Source organism: Lepidochelys kempii, chromosome 2 (genome assembly GCF_965140285.1).
Source record: "Lepidochelys kempii isolate rLepKem1 chromosome 2, rLepKem1.hap1, whole genome shotgun sequence".
Classification (NCBI taxonomy): domain Eukaryota; kingdom Metazoa; phylum Chordata; order Testudines; family Cheloniidae; genus Lepidochelys; species Lepidochelys kempii.
In genome coordinates this window covers 169058170-169075529 of record NC_136381.1, presented here as the reverse complement: position 1 = coordinate 169075529, position 17360 = coordinate 169058170, and the positions used below count along the sequence as shown (strand labels likewise).

General features: G+C 36.5%; 1 protein-coding gene across 1 annotated transcript in view; it reads left to right on the top strand.

The window, feature by feature from the left end:
• The window catches only part of ABCA13 (ATP binding cassette subfamily A member 13), a 227009-nt gene that overhangs the window by 53762 nt on the left and 155887 nt on the right, over positions 1–17360 (top strand). The window contains exons 18-22 of the mRNA XM_073329650.2: positions 742–1071; positions 3837–3906; positions 6299–6433; positions 7997–8116; positions 13640–13826. Of these exons, the coding sequence (XP_073185751.2) occupies positions 742–1071; positions 3837–3906; positions 6299–6433; positions 7997–8116; positions 13640–13826 (842 nt within the window). The remainder of the gene's footprint in view (positions 1–741; positions 1072–3836; positions 3907–6298; positions 6434–7996; positions 8117–13639; positions 13827–17360) is intronic.

Sequence of the window (17360 nt, the reverse complement as noted above, 5' to 3'; positions counted from 1 at the left end):
GGGCTCAGATGCATGTGACAATTATTTCTGGCCATATGAGCAATGTTAAATCTGAGAGTTTCACGAATGTATGCAAAAGATTAGTTCATGGTGAAAATTTGTCCTTTTTTCCTATCACCTTTCAAAATTTTGTGATAGGCGAAATTGTAAATTTCCCCAAATTTACTTCTGGATGAGAAATAGCACATTTTCTCTTCAGAAATTGCCCTTAAGTTCAGCAAGAAAACAGCAAAAATAAAGGAAAGGTTGTTTTTCATATTTTTACAATATTCTAATTTTTTTTTGCATAGCACTTTTAGTCTGTGTCTGATAATCATTCATAGTCGTCCATTATTTTTATGGTTATAGTGCTTTTATATTACTACTATTATTTTATACTAATGACATAGATGTGTACGGCACTTGAAAGAATAAAGGTGGATTCTCTACCCAAGAGAGGTTACAATATAAGTTTCTGATCCTGCAAACGCTTGTTCATGAATGTGCGTAGTCCCTTTGGAGTCAATAGGGTTACTCATATGCATTATGCTCAAAAGCAAGCGTCTACAGAATTGGGCCTTAAATTAAGATGAGAGCAACAGAAGGAGTTAACAGCACATGGAGAGAGTGGGAAAAGTATAACACAGGGGTAAGGATAATAGGATTACATGGTCACTTGGGAGGCTAGTGCATATCTCTTGATGGTTAATTTTTTTTAAAAAAAGTTGTGACTAATTATAAAATGTTTCTCTGCTCTTGTAGTATATGAAGACAATGGGTGTGACTCCTGCCATTCATTTCCTAGCTTGGTTTCTGGAGAATGTCATTGTGCTCACTATAAGCAGTTGTGCTCTGGTCATCATTTTAAAAGTGAGCGGCATCATTGTGTACAGCGATGGCTTCCTAGTCTTCCTCTTCATCCTCGATTTTGGAGTGGCGGTTGTTATGCTAAGCTACCTCCTGGGTGCATTTTTTAGCAGTGCCAATACAGCAGCTCTCTGTGCCAGCCTTATATATGTGATCAGCTTTTTACCTTACATAGTTTTGTTGGTCCTGGAGAACCAACTTAGCTTTGCCCTTCAGATCATTACAGTAAGTATTTCTTCTTAAAAACTGTTGATCGATTCATTTCCATAATTATGTGACCTTTAGCAAATCCCCTCATTCTCCTGTCCAGATGTTCCTACTTTGCTCTTACATCTCACTGAAATTGCATGGCTTTCCTAGATAGAAAACCAGTCGAGAAATACAGCTTTGAACACAACAGAGTGGAATCTAACATGAATGTTCAAGAAATTGGCAGAACCCTATGGAAACCATAAGGCTCCATATTTCCAATGCACATGCATGATACAGTCTTACAAAAAAAAAGAATAGTTTGGAAAATTAATGTGCTCTCAAATAGTGGTTGACATCCCATTATAGGATTAGTGGTTATCCTGGGCAGAAAAAATGAATATAAAACTTACCAGTGAACTATAGAAATCACTCCTTTGTTTAAAATACAACTACAAGACAAACAGATCTGTAAGAATACATATTGCCCATCCTGCTCTTTGCAGAGGGTACTATGTATGGGGAGAGGAATGAGATTTCCTTTAAAATTCTACTATTGAAAATCATGTTTCGTAATTTTGTTTTATGTTCACTATTCTACATTATAAATTACAATTCAAACAGCTAGTCATGAACTACTTTACCACATTATCTATTTAGAGTTCCTAGGTGGCATTTTCCTATCCTCTGCTTTGTGTTTCACTGTGCTCTGCAAAGCACCCTCCTTTTGTCACAATGAAAATCTCTGATAAGGTCTGATCTAAGCAATGTTTGTTCTCCTGACTGCTGTATTCTCGGAATAGGTATTCCTTATTCTGGAGGTACTGTCAAGTCAGGATCACAGCTATGTTAGCTCACCTGACCTCCTTCCAATTCAAGGAAAACAAACAAGCAAGCAAACAAACCCTACTCCTACTACTGTATTTTAAGATTCCTCTTTTTTATTTGATATACCTAATCCTCTCCAGAGAGGGGAAAAAATAGAACACTAATATACAATGAATACCAGTTGTAATTTAATATTAAACTCAACAGTACTGTAGTTCAAAAGTGTTCATCGATGAACACACAAAGTGAAGGGAATGTGCTATGTCTGTGTAAACACTGCAGGAGTACATCCAAATATGAGTCTGTTATTCTCCAATTGAGGCCCAATAGAGACCAGAAGTTATTCCATTAAGAATAACATTAATTTATGCCTGTAAATTTCTTGAACATTAATGCAAGAAACACAAACAGCTTATGCAAATATTGCACTTTCTTAAATATGTTTAGGACTTTGTCTCAAAACAACACTTTTTTAAGCTCTTTAGAATTTTGTTGAATTTTTAACATTTTTAATATCAGAAAAAAAAACAGTTTTACCCACCATTAAGCTCCTATTCATTCCATATCTGCAAAATTAAATATTATATACACAGAATTAAACAATCTAAGTGACACTGTAAATAGGGAAAAACAAACCAGAAATGCAATAGATCAGTGTTTAGGGTTGAATAGTATGTTATACTCTGTTTGCTACGCATAGAGCTGCCAGCTGCACACATTCAACCCTTATGCTATTGAATACATATTTACCCATTCTGATTCTGACTGATGAGTTCTAAGTCTCCTGTTGACTAGAATGGGAACTGAATCAGGCCCTTGGTCACACAGCAGGTAGCCATCATTCCAGACCATGTTTTTCATGGGGTAGGCTGAGAGAGCTACCTCGGTTGTTTCAATGTTTACCTTGTCCTCCCCACCATATACTTGTATTATCCACCTGTCTTTACATCGTATGCAAATGACATAAGCTCTTAGGGGCAGAAGCTGGTTTTTTAAATGTGCCTGACACAATGGATCCTGCTCAGGGCCTCCAGGCACTCCTATAAGACAAATACATTTGTATATTTAAATACACTGCCTATCTTGTGTGTTCTCTTCCTGCAAAGTCTTATCCATGTGTTTATTTTAAGCCAATAGAACTATTCACAGTGTATAAAGATAGGCATGTACATAAGCCTTTGCCTGATCAGGGGCCTACATCTGTAGTGGTGTACGTCTTTGAGAGAGAGGCAAGTTATACTTGTTTTCCAGGCCCCTGGCAGAATTTTGCCTTTCTGTTTTAAACAATGTGAAACATATTGGATTTGCTGACTTTCAAACTATAGAACGTTTTTCATACAACAATGCATATATTTTATCAGTATTTAGTAATGATTTATTTCCCTCTGATGCTGGTTAGTGATTTTTTCCATTTACCATAATTCTTCCATCCTTGTTACATTACATCACTGAAGTTAGTCATTTTCCATTTTGTACTTTTCTGATGCAGTATGGTGCAATTTATACTGCTCCACTGGAAATAAAATGTTATTTCCTTGCAGTAGAATAGCTGCCCATTGTACAGTATAATGTGTGTTCCATCAGCCTGTCTCTTGTGAATTCTAAGGTCATTCACTTGCTACAGAAAATAAATTGCATTAGCCACTTTTCCAATGCTATGCATTATATATTTGCAATATATGGAGGATTTATGATGCTTCATAAATTGTGATAGTGTTTAAATAATGCCTTCAAATATTAATAACCTGATACATAACAATCTTTTATTTGGAGAGCACATTTCTGCAAAATGCAGGTAAATATTGTTCAGGTTCAAAAAAGGTAAATGAAAGATGGGATTGTTAACCTTTCTAGAACTGAAAGGTCCATTGCTTCTCCATTTGCACTGAACAGTGCTATAGTTATTTACATCACACAATATGTTAATGGAGATTTATTTATGTTCATCTCCTGTTTCTTTTCTATTGTTGCAGTGCTTTCTGTCTACAACTGCCTTTGGGCAAGGAATATTTTTCATTACCTTCTTTGAAAGCCAAGAAATAGGTAAGATAGGTAGTTAGCAAAACCTTTTTATAATGATCATGGTATATAAAGAACTAAACTTGGAAACTTATTTCACTTGCTTTGTTTTGAGTGAAACTTTGTAGAATCTCTGATCCTCAGCAAGTAGTACAACTCAGGACTGGAGGGAGGATGTAGATGTAGCTTTAAGCCACCTTTGTGCTCTATGATTCCCAGGCCAGGTTGATGGTGTTGGTCTCCTGCAGTAAATTAGAGAAGCCTTAAGCCTGCTCTAAATTATGGCTGCTGCCAGTGCCCCACCAGGGGCTAATAATGCAGGATGTAAGGAAGCCCCAGGCACACCCCCAACATTGCTGATATTTTGTAGTGTATGTGACATGCGTGAAAGATTTAATCAACTCTCAGAAGCTGCTAGATGACAATGTGCTGCTCTTAGGGTATTGTCAGCCAGTGAAAATGTCTGAAGATGCAGGTCCAGATCTGCTGCTAGATCAAATTAAATGGAGTTATGCTTATTTACCCTCGCTGAAGAACTAGCCTGTTGTGTTTCACTGGTTTAGTGTGTTGCCTCTCAGTATCGTGCTGGTGGAGTTGTACGTGTAGCTATGAAGCATAGAGGATTCCAAGTTGATGTTGCAGTTTAATTTACCTCTTAATAACAAGCAGTTGCTTTTCTGATTTACCTCTGGACACTTGATAAGTTTCTCCTAACACAACACTTTCAGAAATTGTTTTTCTTTATTTTTCATAAAGATTGGATTTAAGATAATTTTATACCATTTTTCTTCTATAATTCAAATATGTTCAAATTTTTGGAAAATAAGAATATTTTTATATTATTAAAAACTTTTTATTGAAGACTTTTATAGATGAATATACTGCCAAAGATATAGTTTTCAAAATTGTATTTGTTTCCACTTGCTAACAGTACTGCCCACGTTTCAGCCTAAAATAAATTCTTAGATTTATATAGTACTGAAGAATACAGGTGCAAAATATAATTAAGTCAGTAATATTACTATGTGCTAGAACCAAAGCTCATTGAAGTCAGTGTCAATGCTACCAGTGATTTCAGAATCAAGCAGTATGCATCTGATTACATAGTACTGTGTACTTTATAGAATATTTGTTAACTCATAATAAGCTGTAATAGTTTGTGGAACAGCAGGTCATTTTAACCACCTTGGGCTCTTTTGCCTTATAAGACATTCTGGGGGTCAGATATTATTTTATTGTTTTCATATATTGAAAAAAATATATGGATGAGATTCCCAAACATTAATGGGAATTGAATGTACAAATCCTCGAAACAGTTTTGAAAATCTCAGCTCGTGTGTGTGTGTGTGCTTGTGTAATACCCTCATGATTGTCCTGAGTATGGATTTTTGAACCAAGTAACTGATCCGAGATGGAATCTTTTTCTTCATTTGGGGTTATTAACAGCAAGATGGTCTTGGTGTCAGACTGGAAGCCATCTCAAGCACCAGCTGCTGCTAGACGGTTTTCTACTTATGTGCAAGCTGATAAGTATCAGAAGAGATATTGCAAACTAGAGCTGGTGGACAATTTGCTATCAGAATTTTTTCCACAAAAATATGCTTTTGTGAAAAAAGTCCATTTTTTGATTGAAAATTTTAAATAAGAAATGTCATCCGCCCAGGGAAAAATATGTTCTTGACCTGCTTTATTTGAAACTATGTGGCTACCTTTATAAGATATTATGTAGAAAAGTGCAATAATCTAGTTTTCTGAATAGAAAAGTTATTCAGAAATACAGTCACGGTATTACATTTGAATTCTAACTACTGCTAGTGTTTTGTGTTTTCATTCCTTTCTTCATACACCTGATGGAATATGAGTTGAAGTAATTTTTCAAATGATTAGTGTCTGGAGCCCCAATCCTTGGCTGTCACCATCAGGCACTACTATAAAACATATGCTATATAATAGATTGCATTTAGTCAGGATTTGCAGGTTGCAACTAAATAAATTTGCAGCAGATCTCTTTTAAACCATTTGTTTACATGTATCAGCAAACTGTCTTAATCCCTGATTTATTGAACAACTGAAAACGAGCTTCTCTCATATTTTATTCAGCATTTTGCCGAGTAGTCCTATTTTTTCTTTTTACTAAAATAAAAGGACAGCTAAAATAAAATAATAAACTTCTTAAAAACTCGCTTCCACTACGAGTTCTTTCACATTTGCTCGGCAGTAATGTTACCTGCTGTTGCACATAGAGATGGAGCAGCCTAACGTTTAGTTTCTATTCAGTTAAAATTACAGTTATTAACATTGTTCTTTTTTGTTCGTCAGTGCTCAAATACCTCTTGAGAGTTTGGTGTTCACGTGTTTATGATCCTGCTACCTGTGGTGCTCTACAGATTTAGTGTTGACCTTTTTTTATTACTAGGAATTCAATGGAGTAACATGTACCAGCCCCTGGCACAAGGAGGATCCATGACCTTTGGATGGGCTAGCTGGATGATTTTCTTTGATTCAATTCTATATTTATTAGTTGGCTGGTATTTCAGCAATGTAATTCCTGGTAAGAACAAGCACACACAGATTTATTAATACCAAAATGAGTTCTACTTTTTCATTCCTTTATAGTTAAAATATTAAATTTTTGATGCCTCTGAGTTAGGGCTTTCTGACATGCAAAATACATGACTACTGCTCTGAGTGAGACTAAGAAACCCTTCATGCATCCATAGGTCAGTGAATGACGCTAACTGGTGGGCTAGAATTGTAATATGGTATGAAGTCCATTTGTGTATGCATATAAGGAGAGCAGATAATTGGATAGGACTTCTCAGGCTGATTGACACTACGTAATGACAGAGTTCCGTCCAGTAGAGGAACTCATACTGAGTTAACTGGGTGTTCTGTCCGAGTGAGGATTTTCAGAATGCTAATGAACAATATTGATTTCCTGTTTATCATCTCTCACCACCAGTAACTCTGGGTCACAATTGAAATGAATTAAATCCCAAATTTATTCTCAGAAGGTGGGATTCATCTTTCCTCCAATCTCCAGGTTGTTGGGTTTTTTAATTAATTCCCTTAAGTTGGTTGTTGGGCCATTTGGAATGCTTTCTAAACATCTCTTTCATGGCCTGAAATTTACACTTGCTCAAGTTGGCATATTACATGTTTTTTTTTCTGCTTATTGTATATTTATTTCTAAATGAATAACTGAGAAGTTTGACATGGAAATGGAAGGGAATACAATAATATAACTGTATCTCAGGCAAAAACCTTTCACATAAAAATTAAGAATGTCACTTACTATTCAGTACCACATACTGTGACTCCATGGATACAAAAACCACATTAAGTGAATGCTGAGGGAAGCACTGAAAAGGTCAGGAAATGTAAAAGTTAAGGTGATATGTACAGCCATAATTCTGCCCCTTTGTGTAAATGTACTACGGTACAAGGCCAGATCCTTGCTCCTCTGCCAGCTGGCTTGTATTGCCATGGTGGTGCAAAGCAGCTGGAAAGGTAGCAAATCTGTCTCCTTGATGATTCCACTTGTGTACGGAGAAGTATCTTTGGTGCCATTCAACTGGTGCAGCAGGTTCTACATCATTCCTCCCTCCCCTAGTGTAGGAAGCAAATCTGGAAAAAAGCAGTTGTGGCTAAGATGTCACTTGGTATCTCTTGCTGCTAGAATGGCACCTTTTGGCAGGTGGCACATGCTAGGGACTGGCCCAGATTCGGGAAGGTAAAAAGCTTCACACCTTTACCCTGAGCCTTACTAAGCTTAGCTCAAGATCTGGACCAAAATCTTTATTTGGATTGTCTCATTAAATGCCAGGGTAATGATGAGAGAGCCATTTCCACAAGAAAATTTCAGTGTCAAAAGTTCTATTAATTTCGGAGATAGCAAGATTGGCCCCAAAGCTTGCAAAGTGCTTTTGGATATTTTGGGAAGAAAAGTGCTATATAAAAACCTATGCTACGCAGTATAGATAAGATTTTATAACCCTGTTCCATTGGAAAACAACAACAACAGAAATATAGGATAATAGGATTATTTTATATACTTGAGCAACAAATGAATTTTGAAAATGTTTCAAATGTTTCTCTTATATTTAACATCTAGGAAGATTGGGGTTCAGAAAGCCATGGTACTTCCCCTTTACTATCTCTTATTGGAAGGAGCTGTGTGGTACAGAGAAGAGAAGGAAACATCTAAATTCCAATCTGGTTTTCGTCAATGAAGGTTTGTAATAGCAGGAGCCTTTTAGTAAACATTATTTTCTTTTTCTGCGTAATTCACTGTTTTTAATCCATCTTCTATAATTGGTTGAGTCTAAGTTTAAATTGATATCTCACTCCTCATGCATCCTAACATTTTGTTGGCTTTTTTTTTATTTAAAAAGATTTTGTTGAGTAAAAAGTTTTCAATGAGCTGTCCACAAAGATGTCTGAGCGGATAAAGTTCAGTTAGAACTCATTGCTTAAAAATGGTCATACTGGGTTAACCTAATGGTCCGTCTAGCCCAGTATCCTGTCTTCTGACAGTGGTCAATGCCAGATGCTTCAGAAGGAGTGAATGGATCAGAGCAATCATCAAGGGATTCATGCCCTGTCATCCAGTCCCAGCATCTGGCAGTCAGAGGCTTAGGGATACCCAGAGCATAGGGTTGCATCCCTGACCATCTTAGCTAATAGCAATTGATGGACTTATCCTCCATGAATTTATCTAATTCTTTTTTGGACCCACTTATACTTTTGGCCTTCAGAACATCCCCTGGCAATGAGAACCAGAAGTTGACTCTGCATTTTGTTTTAAACTTACTGCCTATTAATTTCATTTGGTGATCCCTGCTTCTTGTGTTACGTGAGGGGTAAATAACACTTTCCTGGGGCCTATTGACTTTCTCAACACTATTCATGATTTTATAGACCTCAATCATATCCCCCTTGTCATCTCTTTTCCAAACTGAATAATCCCAGTCTTTTAATCTCTCCTTTTATGGAAGCTGTTCCATACCCCTAATCCAGTTTGTTGCCCTTCTCTGTACCTTTTCCATTTCTAATACATTTTTTTTTGAGATGGGGTAACCAGAACTGCCCGAAGTATTCAAGGTATGGGCGTATCATGGATTTATATAATGGCATTATGATAATTACTGTTTTATTATCTACCCTTTTCTTAAAGCTTTCTAACATTCTTTTCGCTCTTTTCACTGCCGCTGCACACTGAGTGGATGTTTTCAGAGAACTATTCACAATGACTCCAAGATCTTTCTTGAGTGATAGCAGCTAATTTAGACCCCATCATTTTGTATGTATAGTTAGGATTATGTTTTCCAGTATGCATTACTTTACATTTATCAACATTGAATTTAATCTACGATTTTGTTGCCCAATCACCTTTTTTTGTGAGATCCCTTTGTGACTCTTCGCAGTCTGCTTTGCACTTCACTATCTTAAGTAATTTTGTATGATCAGCAAACTTTGCCATCTCACTGTTTACCCCCTTTTTCCAGCTCATTTATGAATATGTTGAACAGCACCAGTAAAGATCACTGGGGCTTCCCACTATTTCCTTGTCTCCATTTTTTAAACTGACCCTTTGTTTCCTATCTTTTAGCCAGTTATTGATCTATGAGAGGACCTTCCCTCTTATCTTTACTTTATTTAAGTAAGAGAGATCTTGTCAAAGGCTTTCTGAAAGTGCAATATCCAGTATCCACTATATCCACCACATCACCCTTGTCAACATGTTGTTGACCCCCCAGCCCATGATTCATGATTTTCCTTTAGAAAAAGCTATGTTGATTCTTCCCCAACAAATCGTGTTCATCTATGTGTCCGATAATTCTGGTTTTTTTACTATCGTTTCAACCAGTTTGCCTGGTACTGAAGATAGGCTTACTGGCCTGTAACTGCAAGGATCATCTCTTGAGTCTTTTAAAAAAAACCAACAACCTGGCATCAGGTTAACTATCCCCCAGTCATCTAGTACAGGAGCTGATTTAAGTGATAGGTTACATACAACATTTCTGCATTTTCATATTTGAGTTCCTTCAGGACCTTTGGGTAAATAGCATCTGGTCTTGGTGACATAGTAGTGTTTAATGTATCAGTTTATTCCAAGACCACCTCTATTGACACCTCAATTTGGGACAGTTCCTCAGATTTGTCACTTAATAATGGCTCAGGTGTGGGAATCTCCCTCACATGCTCTACAATGAAGACTGATGCAAAGAATTAATTTATCTTCTCTGCAATGGCCTTGTCTTCCTTGAGTGCTTCTTTAGCACCTCGATTGTGCAGTGGGTCCCACTCATTGTTTGGCAGGCTTCTTGTTTCTGATTACTTAAAAATGTTTGCTGTTAGTTTGAGTCTTTTTCTAGTTGCTCTTCAAATCCTTTTTTGGCCTGCCTATTTATACTTTTATGCTCCTTTCTATTTTCCTCAGTAGGATTTGAGTTTCAATTTTTAAAGGGTGCCTTTTTGTCTCTGCTCCTTTTATTGTGTTTTTTAGCCATGGTGGCATTTTTTGGTTCTCTTGCTATTCTTTTAATTTGGGGTTTACATTTAATTTGAGCCTCTATTTGGTGTTTTTAAAGTTTCCATGCAGCTTGCAGGCATTTCACTCTTGTGACTGTGTTATCCGGGGCTTTATGAACCCAAAGCTCTTGGTAACGTTTACTCTTGGTGAGGCAGAGGCAGGACATAAGTAAATGGGGACATGGCCATCCAACTGATGATTGACATTACAGTACAAGAGTGCTCTTACTTAAAATTGTACTTTATTTAGTCTCAAGCACTTACATATGTCTCCAACTGGTTAGTAAAAAACCCCAACCCCCAATAATTACCAAAGCCTGGAGCAGTTTTCAAGTGGCACAACGACAGCCATCCAATGTCCTGTCTTCCATCTGCCATTTGGTAACCTCAGGTTTGTTCACAAAGTACTCCAACTACCCAAACTTCTCCCCCCTTATTTATTGTTAGTATGACAATAACATGTCAATCAAAAAAAACTTGTTAAGCAACCAATTTCAGAGTTTAAGCAATAAGTTTCTTCAGACCGCTAATTAGAAAAATGTGTTTTTTCAAAGTCTGCATGCTTGAGGGCCCTAACAAACACATCCCAGAGTACAAATATAGATAAGCTTCCTGTTTTCTAAAACCCATGCCTCAGCAATTTCAACAGAGATCTTATCAGGAAGGATGCAGGGTCAGGCTCCCTTCTTGTGGTCGCTCAAACTCCCTCACCTCCTGGTTTAGTTATGCTAACACGGGCCCACTAACTTGGCTGTTTTTGTCAATAAGCATGATGATTGATTTTCCAGTCACTGGTAGTGGTCCAGGCACTTCACTGATCCATCGTAATCTCCCCGTATAACTGTTCCTTTTAATGTCCATTTACATAGTTTCCTCATTTTTGTGTAGTTCCCCTTTTTGAAGTTACATGCTACTGTGGTGGGTTTCTTTGCTATTTCCCCCCTCTACAAGAATGTTAAATTTAATTATATTGTTGTTGCTATTTCTGAGCGGTTCAGATATATTCATCTCTTGGACCAGATCCTGTGCTTCACTTAGGACTAAATCAAAATTTGCCTCTCCCCTTGTGAGTTCCAGGGATAGCTGCTCCAAGAAGCAGTCATTAATGTGTCTAGAAACATTATTTCTGAATCCCATCCTGATGTGACCTGTACCCGATCAATATGAGGATAGTTGAAATCCCCCATTATTACTGAGTCTTCTATTTTTTATTTTGTCTCTAATTTTCTTGAGCATTTCACAATCACCATCAACATCTGGGTCAGGTGGTCAGTAGTATAGTCCTCTTACTATTCTCTAATTATTCAAGCACAGAATTTCTAAGAGATTCTGTGGTACAGTTTGATTCATTTAAGATTTTTACAATATTTGACTCTATGCTTTTTCACATAAAGTGCCACTCTCCCACTAGCCTGACCTATTCTGTCATTCCTGTATATTTGGTACCTTGGTATTACAGTATGAGTCGTTCAAATGACTCTTTGAATAGATATTACTTTGTATCTGTCAACACTGAATTTCATCTGCCATTTTGCAGCCCATTCACCCAGCTTTTTAAGGTCCCTTTGACATTCCTTACAGTGTTGTTCAGGTTAGTGAACACTGTACAATTTTGTGCTCATTAAAATTCATGGCCAGAGTTCTGTTTTTCTTCAGCTACACTTTTTTTCAGATGAAATCAAACATCAGGCTCTGTTTTTATCTTCTATTTGCTTCTGTGAAAAGTTTGTCTTTTATGTGAATTTTCTTTTTCATTCTGTCTTGTTATCTAAACTCTGCCCTTTCTGGCTCTCTTTTTTAACCTCATATTTTAATAACACACTTATCATCTCTATTTTCCAGGGCTACCGCTGCCTACAACTATTTCCACTATTTCATTCCAGTTCTGTGTTTGGCTACTTATGCATTCCTTACATGTTTTGCTCTTTAAAATCTGATTTCTTTCTTTTCTCCAAGGCCCATTTCACTACATTGTCATGTATTTATTTTGATTAAAAATTCATGGATAGAGGAACACATGCCACCCACATCCTTTCTTGGGCCTTGGCAGTCTTCTGTGACTATATGAAATTACATACTATCTGGTAATTATCTGGGCTGGTTCAGCTATCTATAGTGGAAGCCAGAAATCCCAGTCACCCACGAGAATTTTGTATCAATACCTCTCTACTACTGAAGGGAAAATTTCAGAAGCTTCAGAGGTTCACTTAAATGTCTAAATATGTAGATGTTAGTTGGAATATTATCTGAACTATCTTGAGTTTGAAGCCCTCCACAGAGTGATCTCTCCTCACAAACAGGTCCCTCCAAAAAATAGATTTCACGTTTACCTTTGATGTTTTCTTTGGATAGAGACCTTCACTTTTTCTCTCTGTCCTGACAACTCTTTGCTCTTCTTGGTCTTTCTTTTCTCCTTCCAGTCTCTCTCTCTCACCTGAGCAATGGCAGGGTCCAGCACCTTTGTATTAGGCTCCAGAGGCACCTGGGATTCATATCAAGTAGCAGAAAGGGCTGCTAGAGTTAAAGGTTCTGGCCTCTGAAACACAGTCCAGGAAAGGTAAAGGGGAGGATGAACCAGGAGAAGGACGTTGGTATGAGTTGCAGGGAAGCTGGCAAAGTCTAGTTGGAGGATGGTCACAGGGTTGTTGGAAGGGGTTAGAACCAACTTTATGCTAATATGAAAAATGACTGAGCAACGAGCAGAGGTTCTGGTTGTTTCATATTTAAACAGAACTGGTTTTCCAAACACTAGTCTGTTTTTCCTTCATGTTGTGTGCATTTCTTTTTCTCCACTCCATTTAGTCAATCCATATTGTTCCCATTTTCTCTGGTCCGCAACCTCCACTTTTGCTCGTTCCTTTGTAAAAATCTCATTATTCAAGAAATACATTTTAATAGATGACATTAACTTTTTAATAATTACTATATATGTGTATATTTGTATTAGCATGTGCACACATGTTTATCAGTTTTAGTTTGAGTGTTTTAAGCTGCAATTAAACGTTTTCACTGATTAGATACTTAGCATAACTGTGGTCCCTATCCTTGATCATTATAAATTGGCATAGCAGCATTGATTTGAATGGAGCTATCCCAATTTATACCACCTGACCCTGTAGTTTAAATGTTACAGCAGTGAGGACCATTTCAGGAAAGGTAAAGCCAATGAATTTTCACTATATAACTGCCAGTGCTTTTAAAGCCTTATTCTTCATTTACACAGGTTCTCTGCCCCCAGATGAGAGACACATGAGTGAAGGAGGAAGCCCAATAGGAGTTATTCTGATGTCACTCACCAAAAAATACACAGACAACAAAAAGACTGCAGTTAAAGATCTCAGCCTCATTTTCTACAAGGGTCAAATCACAGCTCTCTTGGGTGCCAATGGAGCTGGCAAGACTACAATAATGTATGTCCATTGCTGAATGATGGCCGACTACACATTTTACCTTATCTGGTGCCTTGAAATGTTTTGTATATCAGCAAATGAGCTACTCCATCTCCTTGCTTGGTTATTGTTCTTGCACAGTTTTGCCATGCAAAAGATGTCACTAAGATGGCTTAAATTAATTTATTGTGCCATGGTGCCCCTGGCAAAACAAATGCATTGCCATGGAAAATTGGGTCTCCTTTATCATAACCTCAGTGGTAAAGCTATTGTTTTAAGCAGCTTTAGTGGTAGCTGGGCGACGTGGGGTTATTGTGCGCATGGGTACAGAGACACCTGAAGGAAACCCTTCTTTCTTTTCCTCACACCTATGCTTCCATCAGATGGAGATCTTAGAGGTTTACTGAACTTGCAAGCTTTCTTCCTGGATGTTGAAGAGGATGTTCTGACAGTTGAAAAGAAGCAGAAATAACAAAGAAAAACATTTAAAAAATCTGGCTTAATTAAAAAGTTAATTTATTTCTGCCCTTTATATTAAAGAAATATCAAGAATTCCGACCATTTTTTCCTCAACCCCTGCAGGTACATAAATTACTAATGAGAATGAACTGGATTCTATATTTTAGTCAACTTGATTAACATGGGTAAGGACTGCAGAACTGACCTTCATGAATTAGGAATTAGAGATTTAACCCTGCATTTACAGCTAAACTGTGAGAGATATATCATATTTAACCAGGAAACACTGGTCAGTTGATCTCTCTCTCTCTTTCTTTCTGCCTGCTAGACAAATGAGCCTTGTTCAGGAAATAGCAAGAGAGATAATGAATTATTGATATTGGGTTTAATTAAAAAAAGATTATACCATTAGAAACTTTTCCGTAATTATAAAGGGCCAAATACTCCACTTGTGCAAGTTGTTGTTGTTCCAGTACACCTAATAGAAGTATACCACTTTACATCAGTTGAAGATCTACCTAAAGCACTTTTGTAGTACAAAGGGGTGTTTCAAGTTGTTGAGCACCAAGTAATTTTATTTATAAAAAAATTACTAAAACTTACAATTTAGAGAAACAAGAAATAGCAGGGCAAACCTTTAATTCTCTCTCTCATAATGCTAATTCAGTGACATGACTCCCACTATTGTAGTCACAAGGCGTTCTTTGCCAGGATTAAGGGGAAACTGCAATTAAAACAAGCAAAATAATACCAGTTTGTAACTATGACTGCCTTACCAAGGAAAGGAAAAGTGAAAAATAAAAAACAAAAGATAAACAATTGTTACTTCAGTTACAAACTCTTCTATGTACAGTATGAGTCTGTGGAGAACTTTGGACAGGTTACACCTTTGAAAGTTGTCCGCCCTGACAGAGCTCCTTTTATTCCCAACATTAGTAGAGAGTCCTGTGTCAAAGTATCCTTATTAACTAAAACATCTTATAGATGGGCAAAATAATTTTGTTCAAGGGCAGGTGAGTCCTGTTGTGTTTATGATGGATAACATAGTTTATAAATGGGTAAAGGTTTTAAAATCTTAACTGAGTCCTATGAAGCCAAAGAAAGTATTTGTCAGTTACTCAGAAGAAGCCAGTCTCAAGACCACTCTTTGAATGGCAAGTTAATTAATATCCAGAATCTTAAATTCAAATTAAATCCCACTGTTTCTCTTTCTCTATTTACCAAAGGTTAGCCAATGGCTCCTCTTGAGAAATAAATGGTCTGAACAATTTGTGGTTTAATGGAAGAAACTATGGATATCCTAAGTTACAGTGGTATTTCAATATCACATGAACATCATTACAAGAAAACTTTAAATCTAATTCCTTGGCAGCCCTCTACAACTTCATCTCACCAATCCATATTGAAGTCTTGATGGTGATGCCATTTGAGCTAGAAAATTACTTCTTCTTGATGCTGTTCAGTGTCTGTCTTCTTCTTAGTAGTTGGTCACAGCTCAGTTGCAGAGATGAACAGGATGAACTGTGATGAATTCTGCAAAGTTGAGGATGAGAGCAGAGTGTTGCTGGTCATTTGCTTTATGCACCTCTTGTCATCTAATTTCACTGAAAGAGGAGAAAACACCTCTTTCAGACTTGGTAGGATTAAGATAAGCTGTTGTCATTGTTTCATTGGCTCAATGCCTTTGTGGGTTGGTCTTAGTAAAAACCCTCCCTTGTAAATATAAACTTCTACTTGCTTTTGCTTTTTTGTGGTAGGAAACTGTCAGAACATCCTTAATGTTAGAGTTTTAACTTTTTATTCAGTCCATTTTCTGAGCTATTCAGTAGGTTTCATCAGGAGTTGAAATTCTGTTTCAAATAGGTTCAAGCCACCCGTATGTTAGATCTGAAAGTTTTTCAATTTTGAATTAGTTTTAAACTTAATTCTTGAAGAGAGGTTCTTAAACTTCAGTATTCATTAAATAAATTATTGTCCTTTCTCCTACTCAATCTTTGGAGAGGTGCTGCTTGTTTTTAGGAGTTTGGTAAGGAAGTTGCTTAAGCATTGCCATATAACTAATTACCCTCCCATCCCCAATTAATAAAAAATTAATAATGTATACTCAAATGACTTCTTACACTAATAGCCAGTCACAGAAAGGTCAGTGGATTCCATAATAGTACATGAAGCATCTTACCATTTAGCAAAGATATTAGTAAATTATTGCATAAAAAACTTTTCATTTAGATAAAATATTTGCAGCTGTACATCTCAAAAGCATTTAAGGAATAAACAAAGTTTTGAACCATTAAAAGGAAAAACGAGGTAGATAAAAGTAACCAACAACTTCCATAAAACATTTTTCAGCTATCCGGGATTTTCTTAGTATGAAGCATGAATGCTTTTGAGTGCTTATAGAAGAAATTATTTTCAATAAGAAAATTCTTTAGCACCTTATGAATAGGTTTTAAATTAGAGGTTTTGTGTTGAACGAGCCTGTGTGGAGGGTGGGATAAAACGAAAGCCCACTTTACATCTTAGTTTTACAGTTAACACCACATCCATACATTTTCCTTTGTTCTAAACAGAACATCCTTACCTTCTTTTAAAGTCAAGACTCTTTCTAAAGCATAAATATCATCATACAATTTTTTTAAGGTAAGATCATATTTATATCACCTGGAATCTTACACAAAAGATGTCCTGTTTTTTATAAGACCCCTTTATTATGGTCTTTGGACCAAAATGGTTCTTGGATTTACAATCTGCTTTTGCGATCTATTTACATCTTTCAAGTAAAGATTTGTATTAAATATTTATTTTATGCAAAACACTCATCACAATAACCAAAGCTTATGTACATTTTAAAAACATAAAAGAAAGTAGCATAGAAAGTTAAAGCAAAATTGAAGATAAAAGTTAATTTTTAGACCCTGTATAAACATACAGGAGTTTTATAGCAAAGGTATCTCCTTTGGCACTTGAGACTTGTCAATGGTTGCCAGAAAGAAGATTGCCTAAAGAATTCCATTTAATAAAATTGAACCTTCCGTTTAATAAAATAAGCAACCAAAAAACAAAAATATATGTTCAAATCTCCAAGCACAATGAGTA